Source organism: Pocillopora damicornis, chromosome 4 (genome assembly GCF_964200805.1).
Source record: "Pocillopora damicornis chromosome 4, jaPocDami1.2, whole genome shotgun sequence".
NCBI classification, from domain to species: domain Eukaryota; kingdom Metazoa; phylum Cnidaria; class Anthozoa; order Scleractinia; family Pocilloporidae; genus Pocillopora; species Pocillopora damicornis.
In genome coordinates, this window is record NC_142673.1 from 21,287,859 (window position 1) to 21,314,221 (window position 26,363).

Here is a 26,363-nt window from a genome sequence, read left to right on the forward strand (position 1 = left end):
TCAGTTTGAACAAAATATCTCTACAAACTTTGCCTCTTTCACCTGTATTGAAGGGATGACTTTTTCTCAGACATTTTCTATCTCCAGGGATATCTCCGGAATTGAGGCCCCCCCCCCCCTATCTTAATCTCTAGGAACATCAGCGAAAACTTACTTTTCTGGGTCTAAGGATCCAGCTGTTGTCCAAGTAATCTTACTACCACTGATGTAACCGTATTGTGAAGGAGGTGCTTGGAACTGATGCTTGAGGTAACTTTTCAGGTCATCTGGCGAAGGACAAGGTGGAGCAGCAACACGATACTGATCAAGAGCTGCTACTACGTTGGCACGATCTTCATTCTCGCTACTGCAGATTACCACCAGGCCATAATCTAAGAAGTAACAGAAACCACCGACCATTCACACCCATAAACTTGACCTTCCGATGAAAAACATATCATTTCACTTAAAAGTCAAACTCACGTTCTCCAGCCTTGCCAGCAAGTCCCCGTGTCATTACACTAAGCATTTCCATTGCTTGCTTACTGACTGAAAAATCCAACACATCTGCGTGTGCGAGACAATAAAAGCGGCCCTCCATGTCCCCTATTGCACGTCTCCATAGCAACTCGATCTACGTTAAAGGAAAAACAGATAAAAGGACACAAATTTTAATGGTTTAGCTACTCAACTCATAAGCGGAAAATTTCCCTACCTTCCACAATCTGCTGGATATGAGAATCGAGATGTGGTGTTTTGAGAAACTACGCTCCTCGAATCATTTTACTATTAACGGTATGAAAATATGACAATAAATTAGGAAAATTCTTCCAAAATGTATACTGTACCTCTTCTGTGGTGGTGCCAGGAGTGCAAAGGAGCACCTCTTCGTGGCTTGGCAAAGGCTGCTTTTTGTCATGCATATAAAGGGCGAGGACTGTAGCAAGAATGTCATCTACAACAAAATGGGTAGGACAAAGAGCAAATCATAGAATAGAAAACATACTGTCATGTAAAGTACGCAGGATGGGGAATACATGGCAACAAGACCAAAATGATTTTAGTTATTGGAACTTCAAAACATTGTACCGATCTGATTAGGTGCTCCCTGGGTTCCTGTTAGACTTACCTTTAGGAACAAGCATGAGGTTGGGTCGTCCCCTTTTTAAGAATGCTGGAAAGGTGCGAGCTGTCGCTCCAATTCCTGAAATGTGAAATCAATATCATATTCATGGTTTAGCAAATAGAGATAATTTTGATATCGTAGCTATAGATTTTTCATAAACCTCAGCAGCAGTTTTTGGCAGTCTTCCATGAACACAAGTCAGTGTTTTACCTAGAACTGACAGTTCTCTCAGAATGTTTCCAAGCTGAGCGAGTGTAAGATATTGACTGATCTCTGTTTCGTTATCTTCGTCTTTGCTAACCGCGTGCTCTGCAAAAAAGGTTTCAGCAGGCATGAACGACATCTCCAATACCTGGTCTGAGTCGGTTTCGTTTTCGCTGAAGCAAAAGAAAAAATAAACAATCTCAGTTTTTGATGGTTTCTTTCATATCTTATCTCGAAAACCATCAAGTTGAAACAGTCACCACGCAAGTTTAACTATTCCTTTTTTATATCGAAAGGAAGCATCCTACGCAAAGCAGTGACATTAGCTCTTTCTCTTCAACGTTAACATATTCAAGTGATTGTGATTAAATATTTTATAATTAATCTACAATGACGTTGCTTGTTGCGCCTAAGTAAATTTTGGTGGGTATTACTAACATACCAGAAATTATCTGCTGGCACATCCTGATCAATAGACTCCACCACCTCTGGAAAGATTTCTCGGGCAATCATAGGATTTTGCTTCGCATCTTCGTAAAGAGCCTCGATGTCAGCCTCATCGGCTTCTTCTAGACACCACAACAGTAAGTCGTCTTCTTCTGCATCAACACCTAACCTCGCCAAAGCAGCTAACGCAATCTGCTCCGAATAACCATCATCTGCAGCTGCATTCAAGAAACTTTGAATCTTCGATGTTTCCTTTGGCTTCGGTTTCTTGACAGATGCAGTTTGTACTTGACACGTGCTGGTTGCTGTTGAGGAACTCGTGCCCACGTAGTTGTTGTTGTCAAACATTGTCCTACGAGTCACCATTTCGTCGTCTGAAGGAACGTGAGTGAACGAAGGTAGCTCCGCTGCTCCTCTGGCGTTCTCGAGTAATTTTGTGGCCTTAAAAGCACGCTCTATTGCTGATTTTAACTGTTCGCTGGTCAAACTGGGACGAACACTTTCCAGCAAAGTGAGTACTTGAATGTTGCTCATAGCGAGGTTGTTACTGTGGCAAACTGTGGCGATTTCTTTTCTCAGTGTCATCAATTGCTGCGTGGTGAAGAAGTTCAATTCTCTATACTCCTTCCTTGCATCACTGACCTTCTTCTTCCAATTCTTGTAACACGTTTCCATGAGGGAGCTTTCCTCATTCAATTCCTCCGCGATAGACTCGCCCGCAACTTGATCTTTGCTACAGTGATATTCTTGGCTCCAATTCATACGATGAATGTAACCAGATTCAAAGAGGTCGATGTATGCAGTTGCTAAACGCATGACACCTTCAAGATTCTATAATTCGATAGAAATATTTTAGTTTGTCAGTATTAGACAACAACTTCAACGGATAACTGTCCACATAATTATTGTATTTTCATTACCCTAACGAACTGCTCCACATCATCCTTCCCTTTTTCAGCCTTTCCTGCGATCAACATTAGTTTACTCTGCAAATCCTTTAGTTCGTCAATAGAATAAGTTTTTCTCTGTTCCTTTTCACTTCGATCTTTAAGGGGAACCGTCAGTCGGATAACATCTTTGAATGAAAATCGTTTTCCTTGTTCTGGTGACAGACCCTTTTCGTTATTCAAATGGCCCACAAGATATACACCACTGGAGTTGATCGTCTTAGCCTGCACTAATGACGTCATAGCAACCGAGCCATGAGACTCTTTAACAGTTTTTAGCCACTCCAGATGTCTGCTAGTGTCGTACTACGAGAAACATAGAAGTCGTGGATCAATCAAGTATTTGGTACCTTTTGTTTGCTGTTGTCATGACAATGAGTTCAAAGCCATGGACAATACGGATAAAAATTACAAAAACACTCGATTTCATGACTGTAAAGTAGATAAAGGTATTCCAGATTTGGTGAAACATGATCAGAAAAAGTTAAAAGACGTAAAGGCACACAAGACGCTTTGATACAAAGCATTCAAATCATTCAAGAAATCCCGATATTTTTTACCAGTTTTTTGGGTAACATCTGATCCGTCTCGACTGCTTTCCATACAGGATCACAGGCGTTCATCAGTTGATCAAAGCTCACTTTTTGTTCTTCACTCTCTTTGACGTCAAATATCAGAGGAGCAAAACCTAGGCAGCTGGTATGCAGACTGGATATACGATCAGTTTCCATATCGCTTTCACCAGCAGAGATCAAGGCCAGGTCAACAAGAACCTTTAGCTCTTGGGTGGCTGTTAAACAAAAGACACTTAAAGGCGTTCATTTTTATTTCTATAGAGAAACACCGATGCGAGTAATTATTGTAATATCCACCATAGCAGCTGAATGAATTGCAAACCAAAAAAATTACTTTACCTTTGTCCGACGCGCGGAAAGATTAAAATTTCGCGCACCGCGCAATGCATGCGCGCGAGGAAGTGCTGCCCGGATAGCGGAAAGAAACTTCGTATTATAGAAGAGTTCCGTCAAACCTTATAGCAGATAAATAGAACCCTTACAGGCACTGCTTTAGTTGTTTCCCTCCCGTTTCTTCAATTTTTGAGAACTTCGTCTTTTCGTTGAAATCATGTAGCAAAACAATTGCCTCTTTCATTTTGCTAATTGTAAATGTACTGTGTGCTATTCAGTTTTCGTAAAAAGGCATGTTTTATTTAAATATTTCGGTTTTCGTAATAAGGCATGTTTTATGTAAATTTCACCTTAAAATTTGAAATTGGAACGATAAACAAAGTTACAGCTGAATAAGATAATTTGGTTTTAATCAACTGAGAAGATAACGTAAATTTACCGCCGTTAAGAGTTTCAAAGCTAACGTTTCGAGTGTTAGGCTTTCGTCATTTGCTCTGACGAAGGGTAACGCTCGAAATGTCAGCTTTGAAACTCTTTACGGGGGCTAATTTATATCATCAACTCAGATGATGAAACCAAATTAACTTGTTATTCAATCCCACCAACGCATCACCACAGTTTCTTTAGAAACTTACCCTATTTATTTACTGCTAAATACGCTTAGATCAGTTGTTTACCATATTTGTGTTCTTGACATGGTCCCCTCGATTACTTATAACATTTCCTCTTGCAGAAACTGCAGCTTTCTTTTTGGGTGGTCGGAAGTGAATATAATTCCTCTAATCACCTTAGAGCAAGCCAATCATGCAGCGCGGGTGAAAAAGTGTTAATCACTTTTGTGGTGAGGCAAGCTAACAAAATCAGGGGAACAACCTGGAGATCAGGGAGGTTAATAGCGATAAGGTTAGTGTTTTCGTTCATTACTGTACATCCGTTCGACCACCTGCCCCAACTTACATTTGATGGTAGAACGTAGCCACTCCACCAGCCGTCTACTGTCTACCACTGCTTTGAAGCACCGAGCCTTATCAACATCCAAACATTGAAGAGCTTGACCGGCCTTTGAAAAGCTTTCCCCGACGCTGGTTAAGGGCTTCTGCTTGAACTCTTCTGATAGCTACAAACCAAAATATTGGAAAATTAAACAAGTTTTTACCACATATTTAAGTGAGGTGTACTTATCGTTTGCAGCCAATAGTTTTTCTTTCCAAAGCATTTGTCCGTATTACAGGTTCTCCGAAATGATTCCCTTGAATCAAACTTAAAGCCTTGACAACAGTTAAACGAAGTGTCCTTAATTTTGGTTAAAATGGACAGAAAGAACTCGTTTCTGGTCAAGCACAGTCCTTTTCATCACGATGTAGTCACTTCCGATGTGGTTTGCGACATTTCGACTCCATACTCTGGTCTTCTTCAGCTGCTTAAAGACTGGCAATTCTAGCGCCTGAAAAAGACTTCCTGGTCCACATCGGGAGTGCCCACACCGTGAGACAAACGCACATAATTCACTACAAATGTATTCACCACGATGAATAACCACATCCCATTTTAAAACAAATACTTGTGTTTACTTTCCAAATTTACTCAGTATCGTCAAAACTCAATAAGGACTACGAGACCTGATTACGTAGATCTTCGATAACTTTGAAGTCCCCGGTAAAACCCATTGCCTCCTTAAACTCCCAGACGGTGTCAGCTGCACTGGAGTACTGATGAAGATGTTGGTAACGTCGAATTTGAGCAAGTCGCTCTTCAACAGTTTTCTTTAGTTCTCTGGCGTTGCTGACAGTTTGGCCGGCGTTCACTTTAAACATGCAGAATAACTCTCCCTCGAGTTCCTTTTCGCGGTTTTTGTAGCTGTCAAATAGCCTGTCAACATTTCCAAGAGAAATTGTGCCATCCTTGACACTAGCAACATTTTGGGTCCAGCTTGTAATAGCTGGTTTCCAAACATTTTCAACAACATCACAAATACTGAGCTGTCTTTTGCGTGTATCATCATTTTCCCTGGCTCTTTGCGCCTTATTCCCATATTTTTTCCAAAGGGTTGGGAACGTTAAGCTTTCTTGAACTCTTCCAAGTGTGGAAAGTACCTCCTTTAAGGCCGGAGGAAGTTTAAAGAAAGTGACTTCGATTTGGTTGTCGTCTTCCCGTTTGCACAAGCCTCGAATCTGGAAAGATGAAACATCCTGAGGCACTTTATTCCTGAGGTTGGTTGAATCGACTGCGGAAAAAACATTACTTTCAATAATAGGACGGACAACTCTAAAGTCACAAACTAACCCACGATCAGGGCGTGAACCATCCACTGGAAGCCTTTCCTCGTTTTTCTTTTTTTCAAGTCCGCTACCCTCTTAATAAAAATGCCAAAACAGATCTAAGGAGGACCTCCTTGACGCTAAGGTTGAAGACAAACAGGTGGTGAACAAAACAAACGGGGAAAAAATGGATGTCTCAAAATCTCTCACCTGGCTGGATCACATCACACATTCCAATAAATGTGCCCAAATTTTTTTTCACTTCCAAAAATTCCTGGATTTCTTCTAATCGGTGATCCAGGCTAATTTCAGCATCTTTGATCTCTGCAGCACTCGTCTTCAAGAGCTCCAAAAACGTTTCCTTGTGCCTTTGAAGAAGGAGCAACACTTGAAATGTTACTGAGCCATCTGATATGACTCTCAAAAGAGCATCTAATAAGGATTTGGCCAAAAATAAGGTCTCCTTACAATCATCCGAAAGTATACCACCCCTTCCAGACTCATCTCCTGCAAGACAGAAATAATTAAAATTTCTTCCAATCAATAAGACCACAAAGTATTAAATTCCTAAAATTTGACATAGTTGAGAAATATTTTTCATTAGTCTACATCTTATGTTTCACGTCTCCGTAATAATAAGCGTTTCGCCCTTATCAATAAAGTTTTATGGAAAACACTTTACCCAAAACTTGAGGATTACTGGTGAACTTGAGGTATCCAGTCATTGGCTTCCAGGTGAGAAGAAATTCCACCCTTAGAGGGTCCAATTCACGTGTGTCTGATTGCTCTCCACCTTTTGGCCACGACTTTGTCAGAAACATGGACAAAAGCTGGCCGGATTTTTCTGCTTTTGAATTTGACAGGTGGTTAAAAATACGTATGTCGTCTCCTCTTCTTGCTGACTACATAAAAAACGAAAAGAAAAGAATATTCATCAATGTCAAATATCTACCCTAAATATTTTAAAATAGAATGTTCAGTAAATTATTATCGGGTCTATAATCAGGTATCGCAATATTCTTTAAGAGTGACTAACAGTTGAAATTTAGACCGTCCACCACACCTACAATTCCTTATTGTCCTAATCTATAGAAAGTTTCAAACTTCTTAGTAGTGTGTTTCTCTTTGCATATCAACTTTAGGTTTTTCCTGTTTGAATTCTTCGAGTAATAGCCGCTAACAAATAATCAACAATCTCGATAGAAGTAAGTACTGAAACCGGGTGTTCAAAAAGCACATGTGAAAAAGTTAGGCCATCCCTAAATTATGTGCTCTTAGAGCAATCAGTTACGGTCTACTTTTTGACCTTGATAAACCGCGCTTTCAGTACACCACAGAAGACACTATCTAGTCTAGTCATTTGCAACTTACGCTAATAATCTTTTCCACTGCTTCAAAGGCAAGGTTAGAAAAAGATTCTCCAACAGCTCTTTCATATGCATCCATTTCTACTTCACAAAAAATTTCAACCAAATACGCCCCTTCCAACTGAAAAAAAAAATAAAGGAAACCCATAACAAGAGGAAAGGAGGTGAATAATGTAAAAAGACTGGGATTGGGTTCCGCCGGGAAATTTTAACCCGAGTCATTTCTGATTTCGCGGCAGAGTGCCACACAGAACTTGAGGTGGGCCTAGCGTAGTTCGAGAGTGACAGGCAAAGCGAATGCCGCCAGGATTAGCATTTATGAACGTTGGAAGCTTACTGTATGGGAGGCGACAACTGAGCTAAACTTTAAGCTCAGTCGTCAAATGTCGCGGGCGTGGGAGTCAGAGGAATTAGACTGACCTCTACATATCCAACATCAGGAGCAAACCACTGACAAAAACCTCACCAGCAGTCTATCGAATTGCACTTAGCGTTAGCAGTGAGGCTAATGGTTGTTCTCTCCTCCTTAAGCGGATAAATATGCAGTTACTTTTTACAAATCGTTACTCAAATCGTTTCCATCTTACCTTTCTTGCTCGACTCAGCAGCTCATTTATCAAAAACTTCCTGTAAGCAGTAAATCCTTGATTTTCATCCGCAACCCAAAGCAACTCGCTCCATAACTGAAACAAAAGTAAGAAAAACAGTTTGAAGAGAATACCTAGCGAATCAGTGAATCAAAACATGCCTGAATGATCCATTAAAAGGTCTTTTCAAGAAGATAACCACCCAATCTGAAACAAATTGTTAGTAATAAACTTATTTAAGTTACATGTAAGAACACGTTATTATATTAATCTTATTTGCTTCATACCGTAAGTTCTCTGGCTAGATGTTCACTCTTGTGATGATGAGACATAGTATAAGAGAGATTGCGTGACAAGTTGTCTCTCAGACTCCTTAGTAGCCTGTCGATAGTTTTTCTCTCGTTTAACTGGCCCTTTTCTTGGTCAGGCTTCTCTTCCAATGCCCGTCGCTGCTTTCTAATACATGTAAAAAGCAGCGTGATTGTATGGCAAATCAGATCCACGTGATCCCAAATGTTCAACTTTTTTAGGAAGACTTCAACCAGTTGTAGACACAATGAAACTGTAAACTCAACCTTTTTAAGGTCAGTGCTGTGGAGTAAATAGATTCTTTAGCTTCTCTTACGTAGCATGAGATATCGTAGAGAAAATTAAAAAACCACAAGTAAACATACGGAAACCTACGTTTAAAAATCTTATTTTATTTGCTTCAGACTTGTCCTTCTCCACTTCAGAATTCTCATCCCAAAAGGATCTTCACTTTTTTGCTCGACTAGTTCACCAGTTTTCAAAGCACATGATACACTTGAAAACAAATATTTTTTGTCCCAATCATTCCTCCATTCCCCAACCCGACCAACAACCATGCTACGGCCAGCACCCCAAAACTTCAGTATTTTTTAAAATATAAACATGGTTCAAGGTTCGACAAATTTGTTTAGCAGTATAGCATGGTCGATGGGCTACAAGGAAACTGAGGTCTTATTGTAGTTTAAATATACCAAGTTGATTCTTTTTCCCAGTTATACTGAATAATCATCAGTCTTATACACTGAAAAACATCTGCCCACTGCAAAAAAAAAAAGAACTTAACGTTAACATCTAAACATTAAACAACCGATTTTATCACCTTCCGAACGATAAAGTGCCCCTCAAAGTACATTGCTAGAAATGATGAGCAAATACAGTATTAAAAGAATATTCCCGAATTATGAAATAATATTCTATTGAGCTTTTGGTAACAATTTCTTACCTTGGTTGATGGCACGTATTCACGGGAACACGTTAATAGGGCCACCAAAATGTCGAAAATTTGGAACAATTTTGAAGCAACAACCTTGTTTAGTTCCCCAACAGGAATAGCGTGGAGAAATGTCCTTTTTAGTAGAAGATCGACCTCAAAGGCTGAACCAAGTCTGGACAACAGTTCTGGCAAATTTCTACGATAAAAACATGCTGAAACTATTAAGGTCGAACATGATATTTTTTCTAGGATAGTTTTGCAACATGGTCTCCCTTTGAATACTAATAAGCAGTTTAGTACTAAAAAAATACATCTAAAATATGTTTAGAATGGTAGCAGGCAGGACTTTTAGCCCTCCCTTGTGTAAGGGACAACAACCAATATTCGCTGATGGGTCCAACGTCTCAGCGTAAAGAAGTATCGTGGAATTTCCATGAAAAACCTACCACAAATCAACAAGCTTTCCCTGGCACACTCTTAAGCTGAATGAAATATACTTTCGCTCTACTAATCTTCTATGGCATGGGGGTCTGCAGCTTGGTGATTCAAGTTTTAAAAAGAAAAAAAGCAAATGAAAGAATATTTTCTCCCAAAATACGAGGCAAATGCTTATGTGACAATGGCGACGAATGAACCGAGAAGCTATGACGTACGAATAAAGAGTTCAAAGAGCAGTTAAAACTCTCGCGACAGTTTCTGATTCAACTTTCAATTGTCTTTACTTACAAGTTTTCAGCTGATCTTTGAAATTCTTTTATTTTCAGTCCCTGAGCTCCAACCCAATCAAGTTTGTGATACGATCCTTCAATACCAGGTTCTTCAAATGGCTTAGAATCTCCCCTCAAGAAATGTAACAGCGGTACAGCAAGTAGCCACGTGTCGGCTTCTGATTTCCAATGTTCCGCCATAATTTGGTTACACAGTTCCTCAATCCCTATAGCAGCGCGTCTACAACAGAACGAAATAGTCAAAGACCATACAAGCGATTGCAAAATTTTTTTATCCTTTAAAAGTACGATCCATGAACGATTGAGACGAAAGATTTAAGGGAAATGTTTGCACTGTTACATAATCAGTGCTTTACTTTCTCCATTATTCATGGAAAATCTTTCCATATGATAATCCACGAAAGCGTGGATGGTGGCTTTCATTGACCTTGTGCAATTAATTGTGCTTATCATTTAGATGTGTACCCGAAAGGCAGTTGGGTCTTATCGTCCACTTTTAATGCTTATAGGTGTCAACGTTTTTACAATGAGTATATACCGTGGAATAAAGCACACAAAGTTCCGAAATGATGTGCTTCATATTAACTGAAATCAGTAACAAGGTAGTTGCTCTCTTGTTAGTCCTCAGGTGCACATGATCTCTCACTATTTAGTTTGGCAAACTAAATAGTGTCAGAAAAGACACTAAAATCTAAACTTTTGCTAAAGCCCCTTTCCCCTATTAGTTGATAATTTAATGTTCACAAGTAAGGAATATCCTTCTTTGTTTTTTTTTAATGAAAACGAGCCCCATCTTTTGTTATACAGAACCATTAAAAAAGTCATAAAACCTTCACTATTGCTCAGGGTTAGGGTTACAGACATATGAAATTTTCATCCTTTAAAATCCACCCTTCCACTGAACAGAACTAGGTCTATCGACTCCGCTCATTAAAGACCCAGATGAGCAGAGCAGGTAATTTAGTGTTAACAACTGAATTGAAAACGTAAATTTGCCACCGTAAAGGGTAAAAAAGCTGACGTTCCGAGCGTTAGCCCTTCGTCAGAGCGATGAGCAGAGTCTTATACTAACGGCTACGCCTACATATCGATGAAACAACCAGTCCTAAATAATAAGCTAAGTTACTTTCAAATAAAGTTTTAGATCCTTATTCTCATTAGCTGTTGTTGTTGTTGTTGTTGGTCATTTTTACCGTTTTATCTTATCACCGCATTTATGATGTTTTTGCGGTTCATACTGTTGCTGTGATGGCCGTTGCTGTTGTTTTAGTATGCAACCACTTACTTTCTCAGTCCTCCACTGAAATTTTCCAGAACTGCTTCATAAAGCGCGCATTTTTGCCTTGCTGGATCTGCTGCCAGCGATAAACATCCCAAAAGTGACAACACAAGTTCCCTCCGAAGCCTTATTTTGTACTGTTTGAAGATCAGAACAATCGCTAAGGATGACACCAATGCTGAAGCTCGAGCTTCTACTCGCACGTCACTCTGGGCTGTAGTAGTTTCATTTTCCTTCATTTTTGGCCCCAAGTGGTCCATTAAAACCTAGAAAAAAAAGGAAACATGCATCAGCTTGCACAACGTCACTATCTGAGGATCTTGTTTATGATACAAAAAGCCACCATGCAAATAACGATATCGCCCCTTCCATTCATTTTACACCGGTTCAATGAAAATTTTGTTTTGGAATGTCAGACAAATTCGTCCACCTGACCCTTAAAGATGTTTGTAAGGTTTTAATTTAGGAGATCTCAGGCTTGCGTGGAGAAGTTTTGGATGTGAACGGTTCGTCTGAGAGAATAATGAACTCTAATTATATTTCTTTATACAGTTTACCTTGTCAATATTGAAATCTGGCGGTTTCCTTCTCTCAGGTTTTCCGCTTGAAAACTGAATCCAAACGTTGGTAAGGCAATCTATGACTTTGTCCAACTTCACAATTGCTTCTGTTGCCTTCATTTTTTCCTCGCACCTACCAACAACAAAGCCTCTCCACTTTGGTAAGTAGGCGAGAAGTGCAGTCGTGCGATTTTGCGCTGTTTGTTCAGACCGAAACATTTCTTTAAATGAGTCCCACCAGCCCTTCTCAGTGTAAATGTAACTTACTCCGTCGAACTGGTGCCATGTTGCTAAACCGTAAAAAAAGGAAAAAATCCACATTCATCCATAACAGGTCAGAGGCAATAGAATGTCAACGACCAACAGGTTTTTGTCAATGTATATTTCCCCGGATTCGCTAATCCTTAGAATTTTTTGTGTTTGACGGGAAGCTAGTCCGCGTAAATTCATTTCTGTAGAATCTCCCTTTGCGCAACATATGCAGAAGTTAGAAGTGTAAAGAAAATTGTAACTAATCTAGAGCACAATCAAACCATGCCTACATTCAAGTTGTATGTTAACGGTTTTGATAGAAGGGCCCTCAAAGCTTACTCATTCAGGTAATGGCCAGTTTGCATTATTTTCTTTCATTTAATGCAATATTGATAAGTTGAAGACAGTTGGAAATAGCAGGGGCTAATTTTGAATGTACATTTTAATTGCTGAGAAATTGCTTGAGGGGAAATGGATTTTACTTGGAAATAGCAGACTAATATTTAATTTAAAAATTGTAAGGTTTAAGCGTAATAGTTATATTTTAGGTATGGAATTCACTGATTTAAGATAACTGCTCAGAAAAGATGTATTTTCTACATGAAGGGATATATTTAAGCCAGACAGTCTTCTTTTGTGGGATTAATGGGCATTGCCTGGGATCATAAATTGTTGCTCCATTGACATGAAGACCAAAACTTAATAAAGCATCACAGAAACTTTGGGGAAATTAAGTACCAGCTTTTGGTTAAAGAATCTGTGGAATGCTCTGGGGTAACCAATCCTAGTTATGATCAGTCAATGAAGTGTTAATTTAAGTTTATCATAGTTTATTACACAAAAAAGTCGGTTTTTTTAGAAGAGAAATTTAATAAATTTAGCACTACAATTAAACTTTTAGGAAAGCAAAAACGAGGTAATTTAACTCCTTAGAAAATTAGTAAACTTGCCAAAGCTTGTCAATTAGTAAGTATGTATTTCCACTTAACATTGTTTGTTTAAAGGCATTGCATTGAGAGATTTGATGGGTTTGATAAGTAATACGAGATGGTTTTATTAACGACTGACGGTAAAAACGGTGAACAATATGGCACTTTCGACACGGCTATAATTCGGGCCATTTTACGGATAATCCCACTAAGACCCTGTTTTTAAAACGCTATTCACGGAATATCGGTTACAAATCCCCTTGTTCGTCTAGCTAAATGTCCGAGACATTTTGTAAGAATCCTGTTAGAACATATAGAGTAAAATAAAAGCGACAACTTACCGCCACGTTCCAGGTATTTTTCTGGTATAGAGAGAAATCGATCGACTATAGCTCCAACATAACGTGATTTAAACTCTATCAGTTCTTCCCATAGAACAGCCTTTTTCTTGATTATCACATACTTGTACTTGGTTCCCTTCCGAGCTTGGTCGATGGTGAGAGTGAACTGTCCTTGGAAGAGCTTAGGCTCCTTTCTGTCTTTGCCTTTGTCACCCCTAAGAGATTAAGTAGACTGGTGTTGACACAGCCTATTGCGTGGCCACAATGGGGGTATGAATTCTATGTTCGAGTTCTGTTCATAAATGCATTCTTAACTCGTTTGCTGCGCCTCAAACAGCAGATGAGGCAACATCGTATCCCGACTTCCATAAGTGTTGATTATTTATCGCAGTTACAGACATGTCGTTCGAAAACTCCGGGATTCCTATTATGATCAGCAAAAATCAGAATTTCCACACATCGAACTGTAAACACAAAGCAAGCTTCTTTCTCGATACAGCTATATTCCTTTTCAGGAGGTCTTTAATAAGCATGAAAAAAATTGGCAGTTTTTTTTGCATGTGGCTCCTGATTTAGCACAATTTTCAAAGCATTGAAAAGAACTAGAGCTAGAAGGTATTATAACGTAGCTAGTAAATTTGTCTGATCAAATTCAATTGCGTGAACGTGCTTCATATTCCTGTTGTGCACGCTCATGACGTCAGCAAACAAATCCCTCGAGAAAAATCATTTTCTCCGCGAATTTTTACTTTGGGATTTTACTATTAAAAAACTGGTTAGGACTTCGGCGGCAATTAAAGCTAAACATGGAAAGTTGTGAGCCAGCTGATGAGGAAGAACTGCCTACTTTTTCTTTGGGAATGGAGTTTTTAACTCCCCAAAAAGAACGAAAAGAAGATAAGATTTTAGATAAGAGAATTTTGTATTCAATCACAAAATAAAGTTCATTAACATGCATGAATTCACCAGTCAGTTTTTTGACCAATCTAAGACAAGATCGTTTACAGCGTAGCGAAATGTTTTCCTGAAACAAAATTATCAACCCACTGAAGCGTAACAGATGGAAAATTAACCCTTTCACAACGTTTAAACCATCGGGTTGAAAATGTTAGAAAACAATTGGTTCATACGTCAGCTGTGCGTTCATCGAGATATGAAGTTCTTGGGAAGTTTGGAGAGCACTCAAGAAGCTAGAGTTGCTCTCGGCTACGCCTCGAGCAACTCTTACGTATTTTTCGTGCTCTCCAAACTTCCTACGTGCTTCATGTCTCAATGAACGTACGCTGACTTATGAACCAATTGTTAAGTGTTGCAGAAGACATGTCCCACATACAAAACAGAAACCTGCCGCATCCTACATAGTTATGGGTACCCTGTACCCCAAGACAAAGATGATTCAAGAATACAGTAAATAATTGACACTCAACCAATGATTAAATGGTAACAAATAATCATATTAACACTAATAATGAAAAATGGTAAAATGCTCTCTCTTCGAAGAAATAAAATTTTTCTTCAAAGTTTTTACGATGTGCAGATGAGACCTATATTTAGATGTTTCTGCAGGGAAAAGTCTCATTTTCAAGTACATGCCAGAGGCGCTACTGTCAAATTATTTTGAGACGTTTATAATCTTTTGTAGTGTCACAGCAAGAACTGAAAAAAAATATACCTTCGGATCTACTGGGCATAATTCGCTAATTCAAACGGTAACAAACTCTCTCCTCTAAGAAAATATTTTTCCTCTAATTTTTCACGATCCGCCGATCACACCTTTTAAAGCATTTCTGCAAGGTAAAGCTTTGTCCTGAAATGACTGTAAGACGTTTATCGTTTTTTTTTAGTACTGCGGTAGAAAAAATAAGTAGCACCGGGAAAAAGTGTTATCACGTGCTAATTCCGAGTAATATCCTAAGCGATTCAAAGAAATCGTTCCCATGTGTTGAACGCCCGAAGATGTGCTTAAATAAACAAAAGCAAAGAGCGAGGAATATCGGGTAAAACTCGACAGACTTCGCTGTGGGCGAAGAGGTTGTTTGTATTCTATTGTTATACTCACTCACTCAACAGGACAACATTACGGCTTCACCTGCATAAGAGGCAGTAGCCATAAAAATTGGTCATAATAGCACACTCGTCTGATGAAACCGGTAACAAATGACGAAGTAAAAAAAAAAAAAGAATACACCGCAACAACCAGATCAAGGCTCGAACCGAGATCTGTTGACGCGGAGTCCCCGCGATAGCCACTGAACCCTTGTTTCTTTATAAAAGAGGACGCTGAGGTAAGAGTTAATTTGACAACTTACAGGTTTTTTTCACATCTTTGTTAATTCTCTATAGCACGGGAAAAACACGTAAATTTCATGTAGGTGTACTTGGCTAATCTCAAGCTTGCAAAATTCGTGGAGTTTACCCACCTGTATTTACAAAACCAAACTAACCTTACTAATTTCATATCAACACAGTTTATCTCAAAGGATCCCAAATCTTCTCCTTCTGCTCGAATATGCACATTTTCTTCTTCCACGTTTAAGTTAGACGCTAATACGACATGGAAGATTACGGTGACTCCATTCTCTGGTTCAACCAGTTTCAAGGTGTTGGCGGCGCCCTTCAAATGAAGTGTGATCGAAAGATACAGCTTTAGTGAGAACTTGACGTCAAGATAAAAAATCGTCTTTTGTAATGAAAAAAATGCCCTTAAGCTGGTTGAACACTTTCCATGTAGGAGATCATCTTAATTCTATTCTTATTTATTCGCATTGTGCATTCTTACGGTATTCGACGCCTTTTTTCGCATGAGAATTCAACTTGCGTTTGTTTTGTGCAAAGGATTGCTTCATCCATCCATAAAAACACTAGCTGGAATTTCTTTTTATTTAGCTTTTTTTACTTATTTGTCCCCTCCACACCTTACCTTAGCACCTTCTTTACCATCACCAGTGTTTCCTGTATCATTGAAAGGATCTCTCGAACCAAGTTCTTTTCTTTCGGCACCACTCTTGACCTGAGTGGGGCTCCCAACTTTTCCCCTACTCAAAATTTGGGTTCCATTGTTGGAAATCTTTGAGGCTTTTCTCCCCTGTACCTGTGCTTGTTCAAAAAAATATTAAGCTAAACCAATCTCTCCAAAGCTTTGAAATTCAATTCTCCTAATTAAAGTAATAAATTTCTAAATATTTCCAGGTTGATAACATCTTCATTCTCATTACCTGTCTGCGTAAAATGATTTCATGCGAATTTACACTTATGTACATAGTTATACATCGTAAGCATCTCGACAAAAGATAGTTAACAATCACTAAAACCGTCTCACGATCACTGCCAAAACATTTCGAGCTGAGTCGTGATAATCCACTAGCTTTGGAAACTGTAATAACTTAAGAACTAAGCCGAGAAGACTTCTTATTCCTTTCATTTCCGACTCTGGCAGCCCCTTTTGAGCAAACAACAATAGAAGGAATATCAACAGTAACTACCCAATATTCCAGCTTACGGGCCTCTCAATTGGTACGTTACATTTCAATTTATGACGAGAAATATATTCTTTCATTCACAGCCTTTGCTCAAAATTAAACATTGTGAAGAACAAAACAAACTTGTAATTTGCAATGAGCTCTTAAGTTAGACAGAACTTTGCATTCTTAGAGAGGAGGAGGGCTGGATAATTTTGCTCAGTCAGCCCAAACTTTCTTCGTTGAAAGACACTTATTTTGCGGTAACTCATCCTGAATGTACTTTATTTCTGCCCAATGCTCTTGAAACGTGAGATAAAAGGGATCCGTCCTATACAAAATCATCTCCTCCAAACTCCACTTAAGCACTTTTTTTGCCATTACTTACGTTCCCTGTGCCTTCAAGTGGATCTTTTGAGACGGGTTCTCTTCCTCCAGAAGGTGATCTAACATGAGTGTCAGTTTCGACTTTATCGCCTTTAAATTGTTCAGTTCTACTCTTGGACGACTGTGAACTTTGACTTGAAGTCTTTTCACCTTTTTTACCTTGTACCTATGAAAAATTAGAAAACATAGCATAAAAACTCTTAGTCAAAAAGTACAAAGATAATTTCTTTCAGACAGTAAGGTATGGACATATTAGGAAAATAGTAATCAAGATTCTTCAATGGTGTAATGGAAAAGTTTCTAAAACCGCAGGAAAAAGGTTGTTTCATATCGTAGTAGCAAGCTTAGCAAACAATTTAACATTTCCTACCTCAGCGGACTTGGTTCCGGCACCTTTTTGAGATTTTGAATTGAACGGGGGTTGCACCTTAGGTTTCTGAGAATTTTCAGTGACGTTCTCGCTAGAAGTAGATTGCTTAGACGGTGTAAGGCGACGGTTCTTGCCAGTCCACGCTCCGTCAGCTTTCTTATCTGCTTCCTTCTCGTTACCCGTTTGTTTCTGGTTGGCTGAGGTCATCTGGCCATGATTTGATGATTTCTTTGACTGTCTGACTTCTTTCTTTGTGTCATTAACTCCATCATAACTTCCGGTCTGATCAGTATCAACGTCACCTTGACCAAGTTCTGCTGGGCTTCTCACGCTTTCACCACCAGAGATGTCATCTTTCTTGAAATTTTGACTGTCATGTCTCTCAGTAGATCCTTTATTTAAACCAACATTATCGACAAAATCCGGCTGCTTTCCACGCTGTGTTGCTGCTGACTTTGTATTACCTGGTTTATCCTCTAAACCCGACGATTCTTTACTGTAAGAGGTGGAAGCGCCGGCTCGATGGGGCAGACCTCTGTCTCTCACAGTAGGCAAGGTTGTCGGCGACGGGGAGGTTGGTGGGAAGTTCGCCGAATGACGATGGCTTTCCAGTGACTTACTCTCGCTCTCTGTTGACCGATCAACTAAGGTGGAACCACCCTCGATGTCTGGCTGACCTGAGTGAATCGTAGGCTGTGTTTGTTGTCTTAACAAGGTCCCATGCTCATCTCTGTATGAAAGCAGGCACTGCTGATTTTGCCCATCACCTTAGTGTAAGGAAAACCAAAAAATTCCTCATTTGGAAAATAAGATTTAAAAACATTTCTGACCAGAAGATGGTTTCTTGAGGAAAATGGCTTTAGTCCTTCATGTATTAAACTGCCAAAATAACTAACTCTACAAGATTTTTCCCAAAAACAACGATTCACAAACAAACCTAAATGGGATTTAGTTTTCAGAGAACTCACTAGAGATAAGGGACTTCACAAATTTAAGCTGTCCAGAAACATCTGGGTGGGGGGGGGGGGGGGTGTTAATCAAACTGTTTTGAAAAAGGTTAACCAAACATTTTTCATTCACAACATGCTACCAGTCAATTGCTAGGGAATGAAAGTGCAGAGTGTTTACATAAGTAGCAAGAAAAAAAAAATTTCAAGAAATTGTGAGGTACACATGCTCAAGTCATGACTGTGTGGAATAAATTAATAATGGTTTCTTTCAAGTACCTGTCAGAGTGAAAAAAAACAACCAAATTCAACTGCTATATGGAATATAAGTTTTGTCGGTGATGGTATTTTTTGACATTAATAGTCCACAATTTTCCAGGCATTTTTTTTTTACCATTGGGATAGGTACTCAACCATATTTTGGTTGAGTGCTTGTCTGTAAGTGCTTGTCCATAAAATCTTCAAATTGGGACCTTATTTCAGACCAAAAATAATTTCAAGTGAATTTTTATGGAATTTCTATTAGATGAAAATAGTTTACAATAAATTGTTAAAAACAGTCTAGGACATTTTGTGCATTAGCCTGTTTGTTCATTGATTTTAAAAAAATATTTTCAAGTAGCTGCTTCTGTCTACCTTTTAGGCTTTGAATCATGCATTTCAGTATCCAACCCTATTCTAAAAAAGTACCCTTAAAATATATTGTTTTGTAAATCAGGAGTCTCAGTTTTTCAAGACTATTGGGAAATGGAATTACCCTAATAAGCATTTGGGTAAACCTAAACTCCTCAGTTATTAAAATCATGACCTAACAGCTGGCTGATCATAAATGAAGTATTTTCTGTGAAAAAGTGTCAATGAATTATCTGTAGAGCCTCCATGAAGAAACTTCTGAAAACATGAAGAAACTTCTGAAAACATCTCAGTTGATACATCATTAAACAATCAACTAAATTAATAAAGATGAGAGTGATCTTTGCAGTGATGAAGAGTACTTAAGCAGTGGTGAAAATAGAGGCTGAAAAAATCCAGGCCTGAACTTAACAAATTTATGACTTCTAATATACCAGTGCTATGCTCTGCCAACTGAAATAACAATCCAACTGGGAGCTGCTCATTTTTTTGGTTGGTAATAAACCCACGAAGTGAAAAATGAATGACTGTAGATCTATGAATATCACCAACTTGAACCCCATGTTTCACAGAGACTCCCTGAGTTTGGCCATTAATAGTTTGTGTTTGAAGCATTCTCTTGAATCAGAAATATGTCATAATCTGGCAAAATATACTATTTACATTAAAGCCTTGTGTCTTCTGGCCAGTTTTCACGTGATTTTGTACACAAATTCTTGCCTCTAAGCACTGTTTACTTTGACAAAGAAAAGGGTGGAGAGATAAAATGAACTCTTGCAACAACTGTCACCACAAATAGGTCAACAACTTCCTCGGAAAAACTCCCACCAGTGAGACATAAGATCAAATATGTACTTATTCAATGAGTGGTATTTTCAAAATTATATCGTATGGAACCGAGACAGAATTCCTTTATTCTTCTACTTTGGCCTGATTTGCTTTGACATCATCAGTGTTACCGACTTAGTTGCCTCTTTATAGGACTTAAGGCCTGGATATTGACGATCACATGTGTCTGAACGATGAAAGGGTATTTTGAGCTTTAACTCACAGACAGCATGCTCGGGTTGCCTGTGATTTTTCAAGCAAATTCACAAACCCCAGTGTGTTATTTGCTGAAATGATTCACAAACAAACAAAGGAAAGTCAAAACATTCTTCCGGGAATGGTTTATTATCTGCATAAATTATGCATGTACGATGAGAAAAATATACTTACTTTGAACCACTTTCACTTTCGAAGGACCCAAAATGTCTCATTGAAATAAAGAACCTATCTTTGGTTATCGATAACATGAGAAAGGTTTTGGAAGCCTTTTCGAGTTGATATTAAAGCCTACTAATCTATAAATCATCAGATGGTTTCGCACCGAACAGTTCGCCAATGATTATACATCGCGCGCCAGACAAAATCTAAATCTATTCACGGATCGAGTTCAATTTTGAGCAACGTTTAGAAGAGTGTCTTAATTTCCATCCATGAAAGCACAATTTACCTTCAACGTGTTCTTTCGCTTTTCCGAAGTCGTGTCCTCTTGCCGAAGCATCGCTTCGCGGCTGCTCCACTGTCGCATTTGGAACTTTTCTCTGGCCACGTAGAATTCTTTCACCGTGATGCAGAGGAGAACGACATTCTGGGCAATATTTAAAAGTATCTTTCAAGTCCGTGCATCCACATTCGGGGCACTGCATTGCTAGAAGCTACAGCGACATGTTACTCGTGTCACTAACACTTCAAGATTGCGTCAAACTCTCGAACGAATGCTTCTTGGAAGGAGCGGCGCAGATAGATTTCTCAGAAATTAAACCGGAAGTGGCAGGTCAGTTGCTAGGTGCCTGTAGGTCGGCATTTGTCAATACAATATACACTATGGTGTAGAATGGAATATCTCGCTCATCCTAATTTGGAAACCCGGCAGTATTATACAAAAAGTTGGAAAGGAAGATCAAAAGGACTCTCTCTTCTTGAATATGTTTACGAGTTTTCAGATTTAAGAGTGACAGAAAGGGAATATTCACCTAGATGCACTTTTATTAACCGTATCGGTCACTGCACTTGAGGAATCTGTGTCTGATATCACCTGTGCCAGAACTGTTTGGGCGTTATAGTCGTGAGTGTAAATTTGTAGATTGTATTTCCGTCATATAGGGGGAGTTGAAGCGAAATCACTCCTCTAAGCGCAACATCTCAAGCCTACGCGTTCGCCTCGAGACCCCTGCATATTTTAAAGATAGATCGCGAGTCTTCCATCGCATCTAACTCGTTCGTACCTTTTCTTCTTTTTGACAACAAGGAAGCGCGGGAGGTACGCGCAAGATAAAATGAAAGACAACGTTAACGTTAGACATTGGCAAAATTTTATTTTAAATTACCTTTAACAAAACGATATTGTTTTCTTCCTTTTTTGCCTTTATCATATTTTTTCACTGAAACACTGCAACTCCCTTTCCTCCGTTGTCCCTGAATGAAAACAACCTTCATATTATCAGGTTCATCCCGTTATCTCGTAACAAGATTTATTTTTTTCTCAGTTCGTGAGCGAGCGGTATTCTACAAATCCTGCAATCTGATTGGTTCCGAGAGCGGGTAGTATTCTCCCCATCCGGCCCGCTCATGGCTCAATAGGTTCTTTTCGCAACCATTTATTAGGTTTTAGAAAAAATAAAAATGTTATTCACCAGCCAAGGTCGGTGCGTATTGGGAAAAATTTTTCCCGCTTTCTTGTCCTCAGGCACAGTTTTTCCCAATACGGACCTCCCGTCTGGTGAATAACATATATATCTTAGCAAAACTACAGTCATCTGATGATAGGCATACCACATTGTAATAGTGTTAATTAATTCAGTTTCGTAGTTACACGGTCATCATGATTGCACGATTGAGACAATAAAAAAACCAAGAACTAACATGTTCCTATGCAGATCAAAATCATATTTAAAACTTACTTTCTTTTCAACCTCTCCCATATGTATTACAGCTTTCCCTCCGGAGGAAAATGGCTCATAATTCTGTCAAATACCGACATACTTTTCACATTTCGAGGTGACCAAGGTACTCCTAGTACCCATTCAGGATAACAACAAAATACATTACGTTGTGGTTTTTGACGACTGGTGGGTTTACCCTTCATAGCTAAAAAATCGTAAAAAATTTTTTCCTCTCCTAGCCTGGAAAGTGTTGGCTCAAGAACCGGCCACTCAGTTTTCGTCTTTTTTACGACTAAATTGGCAGGAACGATGGCCCAGAGAGAAAAGCGGTTAATTGAATCAACTATAATCACAACAGGAAGTATTGCGAGAAAGGATCTTTTTATCAGGGCCTTTCGTATGCACATAAAAATTTTGCCCAAGCATAACTTTGGGCGGGGTGCTTATTACATTACATTTGAAGACACCAACACCGGCAAAGAAAAAATTTATGCAAAAGTTTAATGGAAGAGATACTTTCTACACTAACTTAACATTAATTGAAAGTGCGGTTCAAACTTGCATGCCTTTAGAGCGTATAAGAAAAAATTATTAAAAAAATTAATAAATAATACCATTCCGCTTTACTTTTCTTATACATAAAAGCTCTTGCTTTTTCTACTATTTTTGCAGAGGGAGACATCGAGAGGAATTTCTTCTAAAATTCTAAATAAATCAAAGGTAAATATACGTGGCAGAACAAACTGGCTGGCCCTATTCATTAACTACAACAACGAAATACCTTAAAGTAGCTACAAAAATGGCAGTATTTACTACATGCCAACATTTTCAAATTAAGGAGAAGATGGAAATGCTTGACGATCTTTGTGGAAGTCGTCATTTAGCTGGACAGCGGAGTTCCAAACGTCCTTTAGGTGAGCCATTTTGACGCAGTCCGGAATGTTCTCTGTTCCTGGGATTGGTTCCAAGCCTTTGTCGGCTAAACAACATTCAAGGTAATCTTCAAAGCTGTAATAAATTTGTATTTAGATCTTAGTCCTGTTAAAGTATAGTACTTCACAAGGCTGTTTAGTTAAAGTTAGGATTTAAAAAGCCGCAAAGAATGTACCGGAAACTGACTCTTCTCCCCTAACAATCAGCAATATCAGGATATCATTATTTTCAATTCACATTTTAAATACCAGTGTTAAAAAGAATTGAGCGTGGACTTGAACCACAAGCTCGTTTACATAATGCAAAGGAGTTTTGAATTAGAGAGGAAATTTAGGGAAAATTGAACAACAAGGCGCAGTAAAGTGTTCATCATTAGAACCTTTGGTTCAAATACAAGAAAAGACACTGACGATATCATCCCTCCCAAGAAATAATATCACCTAGAAAAGTTACAAATATCTTTTTTGAGAAACAGGTTTTTTGAAAGCCAAACGTCTATATATTAGGCATAACAGGGCAAGGAAATCTCGTGACTTTCATGGTTTGCACTTCATAGCTCGACAGTGGCACGGTGGAAAATGCGTTATTTCTTGAAGTTACGAAAGCAACCGTAATAAGTGTATAAGATAACGACTTTGGCCCTTATTTAATTGACGCATTATAGAATGGAACATTTCGAATAGCCCGCCTTACATCATCGTCGAAATCGTTTCGCCATCTTTTTTCACATTTAGAAGAATAATCTGCAGTAGCTGCGGCAGAAATATGTCCATATCGATTTTTCGCAACTCGCGATTCAGGTTGGCCTTTTCTCTTGAGCCAAGTTCTTCCTTGAAAACGTCGGATAATTGCTCAAAAGGCTCCTGAAAAAAAATTCCCGAAAAGGGTTTGTTTTAAAGTGGGTCTGACGAGCTTAAACACAACTAACCAAACCTTTAATACCAAACCTTTAATATCAAAACTACACTTTGATGACCTTGCGGTAAAGTTAAGGTATACATCTCGTGTAGAGCACACAGAAACACTAATCAAACTTTGAACGAAGTTGCAGTTGTCCTTTTTATTTGTAAACGAACGAATGCTATAAGGCTAAAGTTCCAGAAAAAGTGACGGAAATTACACAGATCGAAAATTAAAACCATCAAAATGAAAAAAATTACTTCAAACCTAACCTGTTTGTTCCTGGACTTGATTTTTGCTCTCTCGAGAGCCATAAGCCGCCACAATGCCAGGGTATGGGACAAACTGCAATGCTGCTCTGCCTGCAACAAGATGGCATAATCCATAAGAACCCATGGAAGAATCAAAACACTCTTAAATAAAACAATTGCTGGCGTAGGAGCAAACAGTCGAAAACAGGGCTTCTCCTTCAGTTAACTATTAGAAAATATTATTATACATCTCTTACACATCGTTCGAATGCTGTACAACCTCTGGCGTCCAGAAATGAGTTTTTGTAGTAACAAACAAGAACATTTTGATTCAGATATTGGTGTTGTGAGCGTTGCACCAGTCAAGAAAGATGACCGCTCAAGTGAGTCTTTCAAATAAAAAGGAGAAATTTACTCACCGTTGCACTCTTGAGACCTCGATCTTTGGGTAGCTTAAGTACCTCATGTAAGTACCATTTTAAAGGCCTCTCCGGCTGGCCACCCGATGAGGCAAGAAAACCAATGGCAATATCCAGTGACGATATAACATCACAGACATCAGACAAGGAAGACCGCAGATCATTAATAATCTGACTTTCGACTACGCGGGAAATTGATTCCTTCAAAAAAACACTTGGTGTAAATGTCTTAGATCTTGACTACACCAACATCGTAATAATGTTATAAATATATTACTGTCGACATAACAAAAACAATTCAGAGCCGAAAACATGCTTCCGTTAACTTAAATAGCTGGAGGGAAAAGTCTATCATGTTAGAAAGTGGAATGTACTACTCTTTCCGTGGTCAAGACGGATCAAAGTGGCTATAAACCTGTTTCCCAAAAATACAATCAAAGACAGACCAGATGACAAAACAGCAAAAAATGAAGCAAGATTTCGTTCCCAATGAAACTACAAAAAGTTAGTAAAGGAGTAAGGTTCTAAAGAAACTGTGGCACTGCGTCGGTGGGAGAGTATAACAGGTAATTTAGTTAACAACTGAGTTGGAAAGGTAAATTGGCCACCGTAAAGAGTTTAAAGGCTGACGTTTCGAGCGTTAGCCCTTCGTCAGTGCAAGTTATACAGTAAATGACATTGGCGGAGGTGCATGTAAAGTGATCAGTGATCTTAATGGATCTCTTGGGTGCCAACATTTTCTCTACGTTAGGAATGAAAGGACAAGTTTTGCATCGTGGACGAGCGCACTTGAAAGTTCCAGGTTGGTCACTGTTTTGAAATGAACTTCTGACAAAAAAGTTGCCTATGTTTTTGTCACGTTTGAATGAAATTAGTGGAGGTTGAGAAAAGATAGTGCCAATCTCTGAACCGTTTTGGAGTAATTTAATCTTTTTAAGGATGATAGATTTAACTGCGTGGTTATGAGGGGGAAATGTGAGAGTGAATGGAATGCGGTCACCGTGCCCCACAAATTGATCGACAGTCAGCACTACAAACGGCTGAGAAGGAAAACACTGACCACATTCTATTCAACCACGCAGTTAAATCTATACGGTGGCCAATTTACGTTTTCAACTCAGTTGTTAACGTTAAATACCTGTTAGAAGCGGTTAGATTGCAAGTAAATGAGAAAATAGATGAAAAAACACATAACTAAATAAATAAACATATTTCATAAATGAAGATAATTTGAAATGTTATCCCAATTTAAAACCCCCAGTTTGCATCGACAATCAAGCATTATCAGACACCCACCAACACCAAATCTCCTTTTCAAACATTCCACACTTTGAGATTTTATTCTTTGGTGCGTCAGTGAAACTAAGGCGAGAGCAAATTTCTTTTATAGAACTTTACAGAACACTGGTTAAATATATATATTGAAACAAAAAAAGGGAAACTATGAAATTTACCTGAGGAATTTTTCCAGCTAGGGAAGTGAAAACTGCGTCATCTCGGGTGTCTCGGCTGAACGCAAAACGTTCCTCCTGAAACAAAAGGGAAAAAAAGCTGACAGAGATTACAATTACTTTGGTTGCAATTCTTCTTCCAGTTGTGAAGGGATGGTCATAACGAAGCTCTAAACGCGTCTTCAAAACGGAATTTTTGTTTTGTTTTTTGTTTTTTCGAATGTTTGGTCATCAGATACTGACCAGAGGGACAAGTAATTCAAATAAAAGGTTAAAAAGGACGAATAGCACTAAGTGTTAAGAAATGGGGCTGACACCGCTGTTTGCAACATACTTTCCAAAAACCAAAGCAGTTTGCATATAGCCCTTTACCCTAGAAATAACCCCTCTTTGACTTTTCACAGGATTCCTATCTTTGAAAGGTGAAAAAAGATAAGTTTTTTTTATCCATCAACTGAAATTGTTATGACTGGTCGAGACATATCTTCAAAAGAGAAACGTGTCTCTAATAAAATAAGTTTGAAACTGTTTG

The 26,363-nt window shown here is 38.7% G+C and overlaps 2 protein-coding genes across 2 annotated transcripts in view; both read right to left on the minus strand.

Moving 5' to 3' along the window:
* The window catches only part of LOC113671685 (E3 ubiquitin-protein ligase rnf213-alpha), a 55,119-nt gene extending 34,355 nt beyond the window's left edge, over window positions 1-20,764 (minus strand). The window contains exons 1-26 of the mRNA XM_089202482.1: window positions 20,446-20,764; window positions 17,371-18,137; window positions 17,002-17,166; window positions 16,076-16,246; window positions 15,600-15,769; window positions 13,156-13,370; window positions 11,631-11,923; window positions 11,080-11,339; window positions 9,793-10,014; window positions 9,076-9,262; window positions 8,825-8,892; window positions 8,111-8,414; window positions 7,824-7,919; window positions 7,241-7,357; window positions 6,552-6,771; window positions 6,080-6,376; window positions 5,231-5,835; window positions 4,569-4,728; window positions 3,264-3,493; window positions 2,677-3,009; window positions 1,752-2,587; window positions 1,316-1,482; window positions 1,109-1,183; window positions 828-934; window positions 463-613; window positions 155-371 (exon numbers count right to left, since the gene is read on the minus strand). Coding sequence (XP_089058608.1) covers window positions 155-371; window positions 463-613; window positions 828-934; window positions 1,109-1,183; window positions 1,316-1,482; window positions 1,752-2,587; window positions 2,677-3,009; window positions 3,264-3,493; window positions 4,569-4,728; window positions 5,231-5,835; window positions 6,080-6,376; window positions 6,552-6,771; window positions 7,241-7,357; window positions 7,824-7,919; window positions 8,111-8,414; window positions 8,825-8,892; window positions 9,076-9,262; window positions 9,793-10,014; window positions 11,080-11,339; window positions 11,631-11,923; window positions 13,156-13,370; window positions 15,600-15,769; window positions 16,076-16,246; window positions 17,002-17,166; window positions 17,371-18,137; window positions 20,446-20,641 — 6,629 coding nt within the window. The 5' untranslated portion in view covers window positions 20,642-20,764. The remainder of the gene's footprint in view (window positions 1-154; window positions 372-462; window positions 614-827; window positions 935-1,108; window positions 1,184-1,315; window positions 1,483-1,751; window positions 2,588-2,676; window positions 3,010-3,263; window positions 3,494-4,568; window positions 4,729-5,230; window positions 5,836-6,079; window positions 6,377-6,551; window positions 6,772-7,240; window positions 7,358-7,823; window positions 7,920-8,110; window positions 8,415-8,824; window positions 8,893-9,075; window positions 9,263-9,792; window positions 10,015-11,079; window positions 11,340-11,630; window positions 11,924-13,155; window positions 13,371-15,599; window positions 15,770-16,075; window positions 16,247-17,001; window positions 17,167-17,370; window positions 18,138-20,445) is intronic.
* Window positions 20,765-22,361: 1,597 nt separating this feature from the next.
* LOC113671674 (E3 ubiquitin-protein ligase rnf213-alpha) overlaps window positions 22,362-26,363 on the minus strand; it is a 53,446-nt gene continuing 49,444 nt past the window's right edge. The window contains exons 77-81 of the mRNA XM_089202483.1: window positions 25,835-25,909; window positions 24,381-24,581; window positions 23,983-24,072; window positions 23,504-23,673; window positions 22,362-22,885 (exon numbers count right to left, since the gene is read on the minus strand). Coding sequence (XP_089058609.1) covers window positions 22,711-22,885; window positions 23,504-23,673; window positions 23,983-24,072; window positions 24,381-24,581; window positions 25,835-25,909 — 711 coding nt within the window. The 3' untranslated portion in view covers window positions 22,362-22,710. The remainder of the gene's footprint in view (window positions 22,886-23,503; window positions 23,674-23,982; window positions 24,073-24,380; window positions 24,582-25,834; window positions 25,910-26,363) is intronic.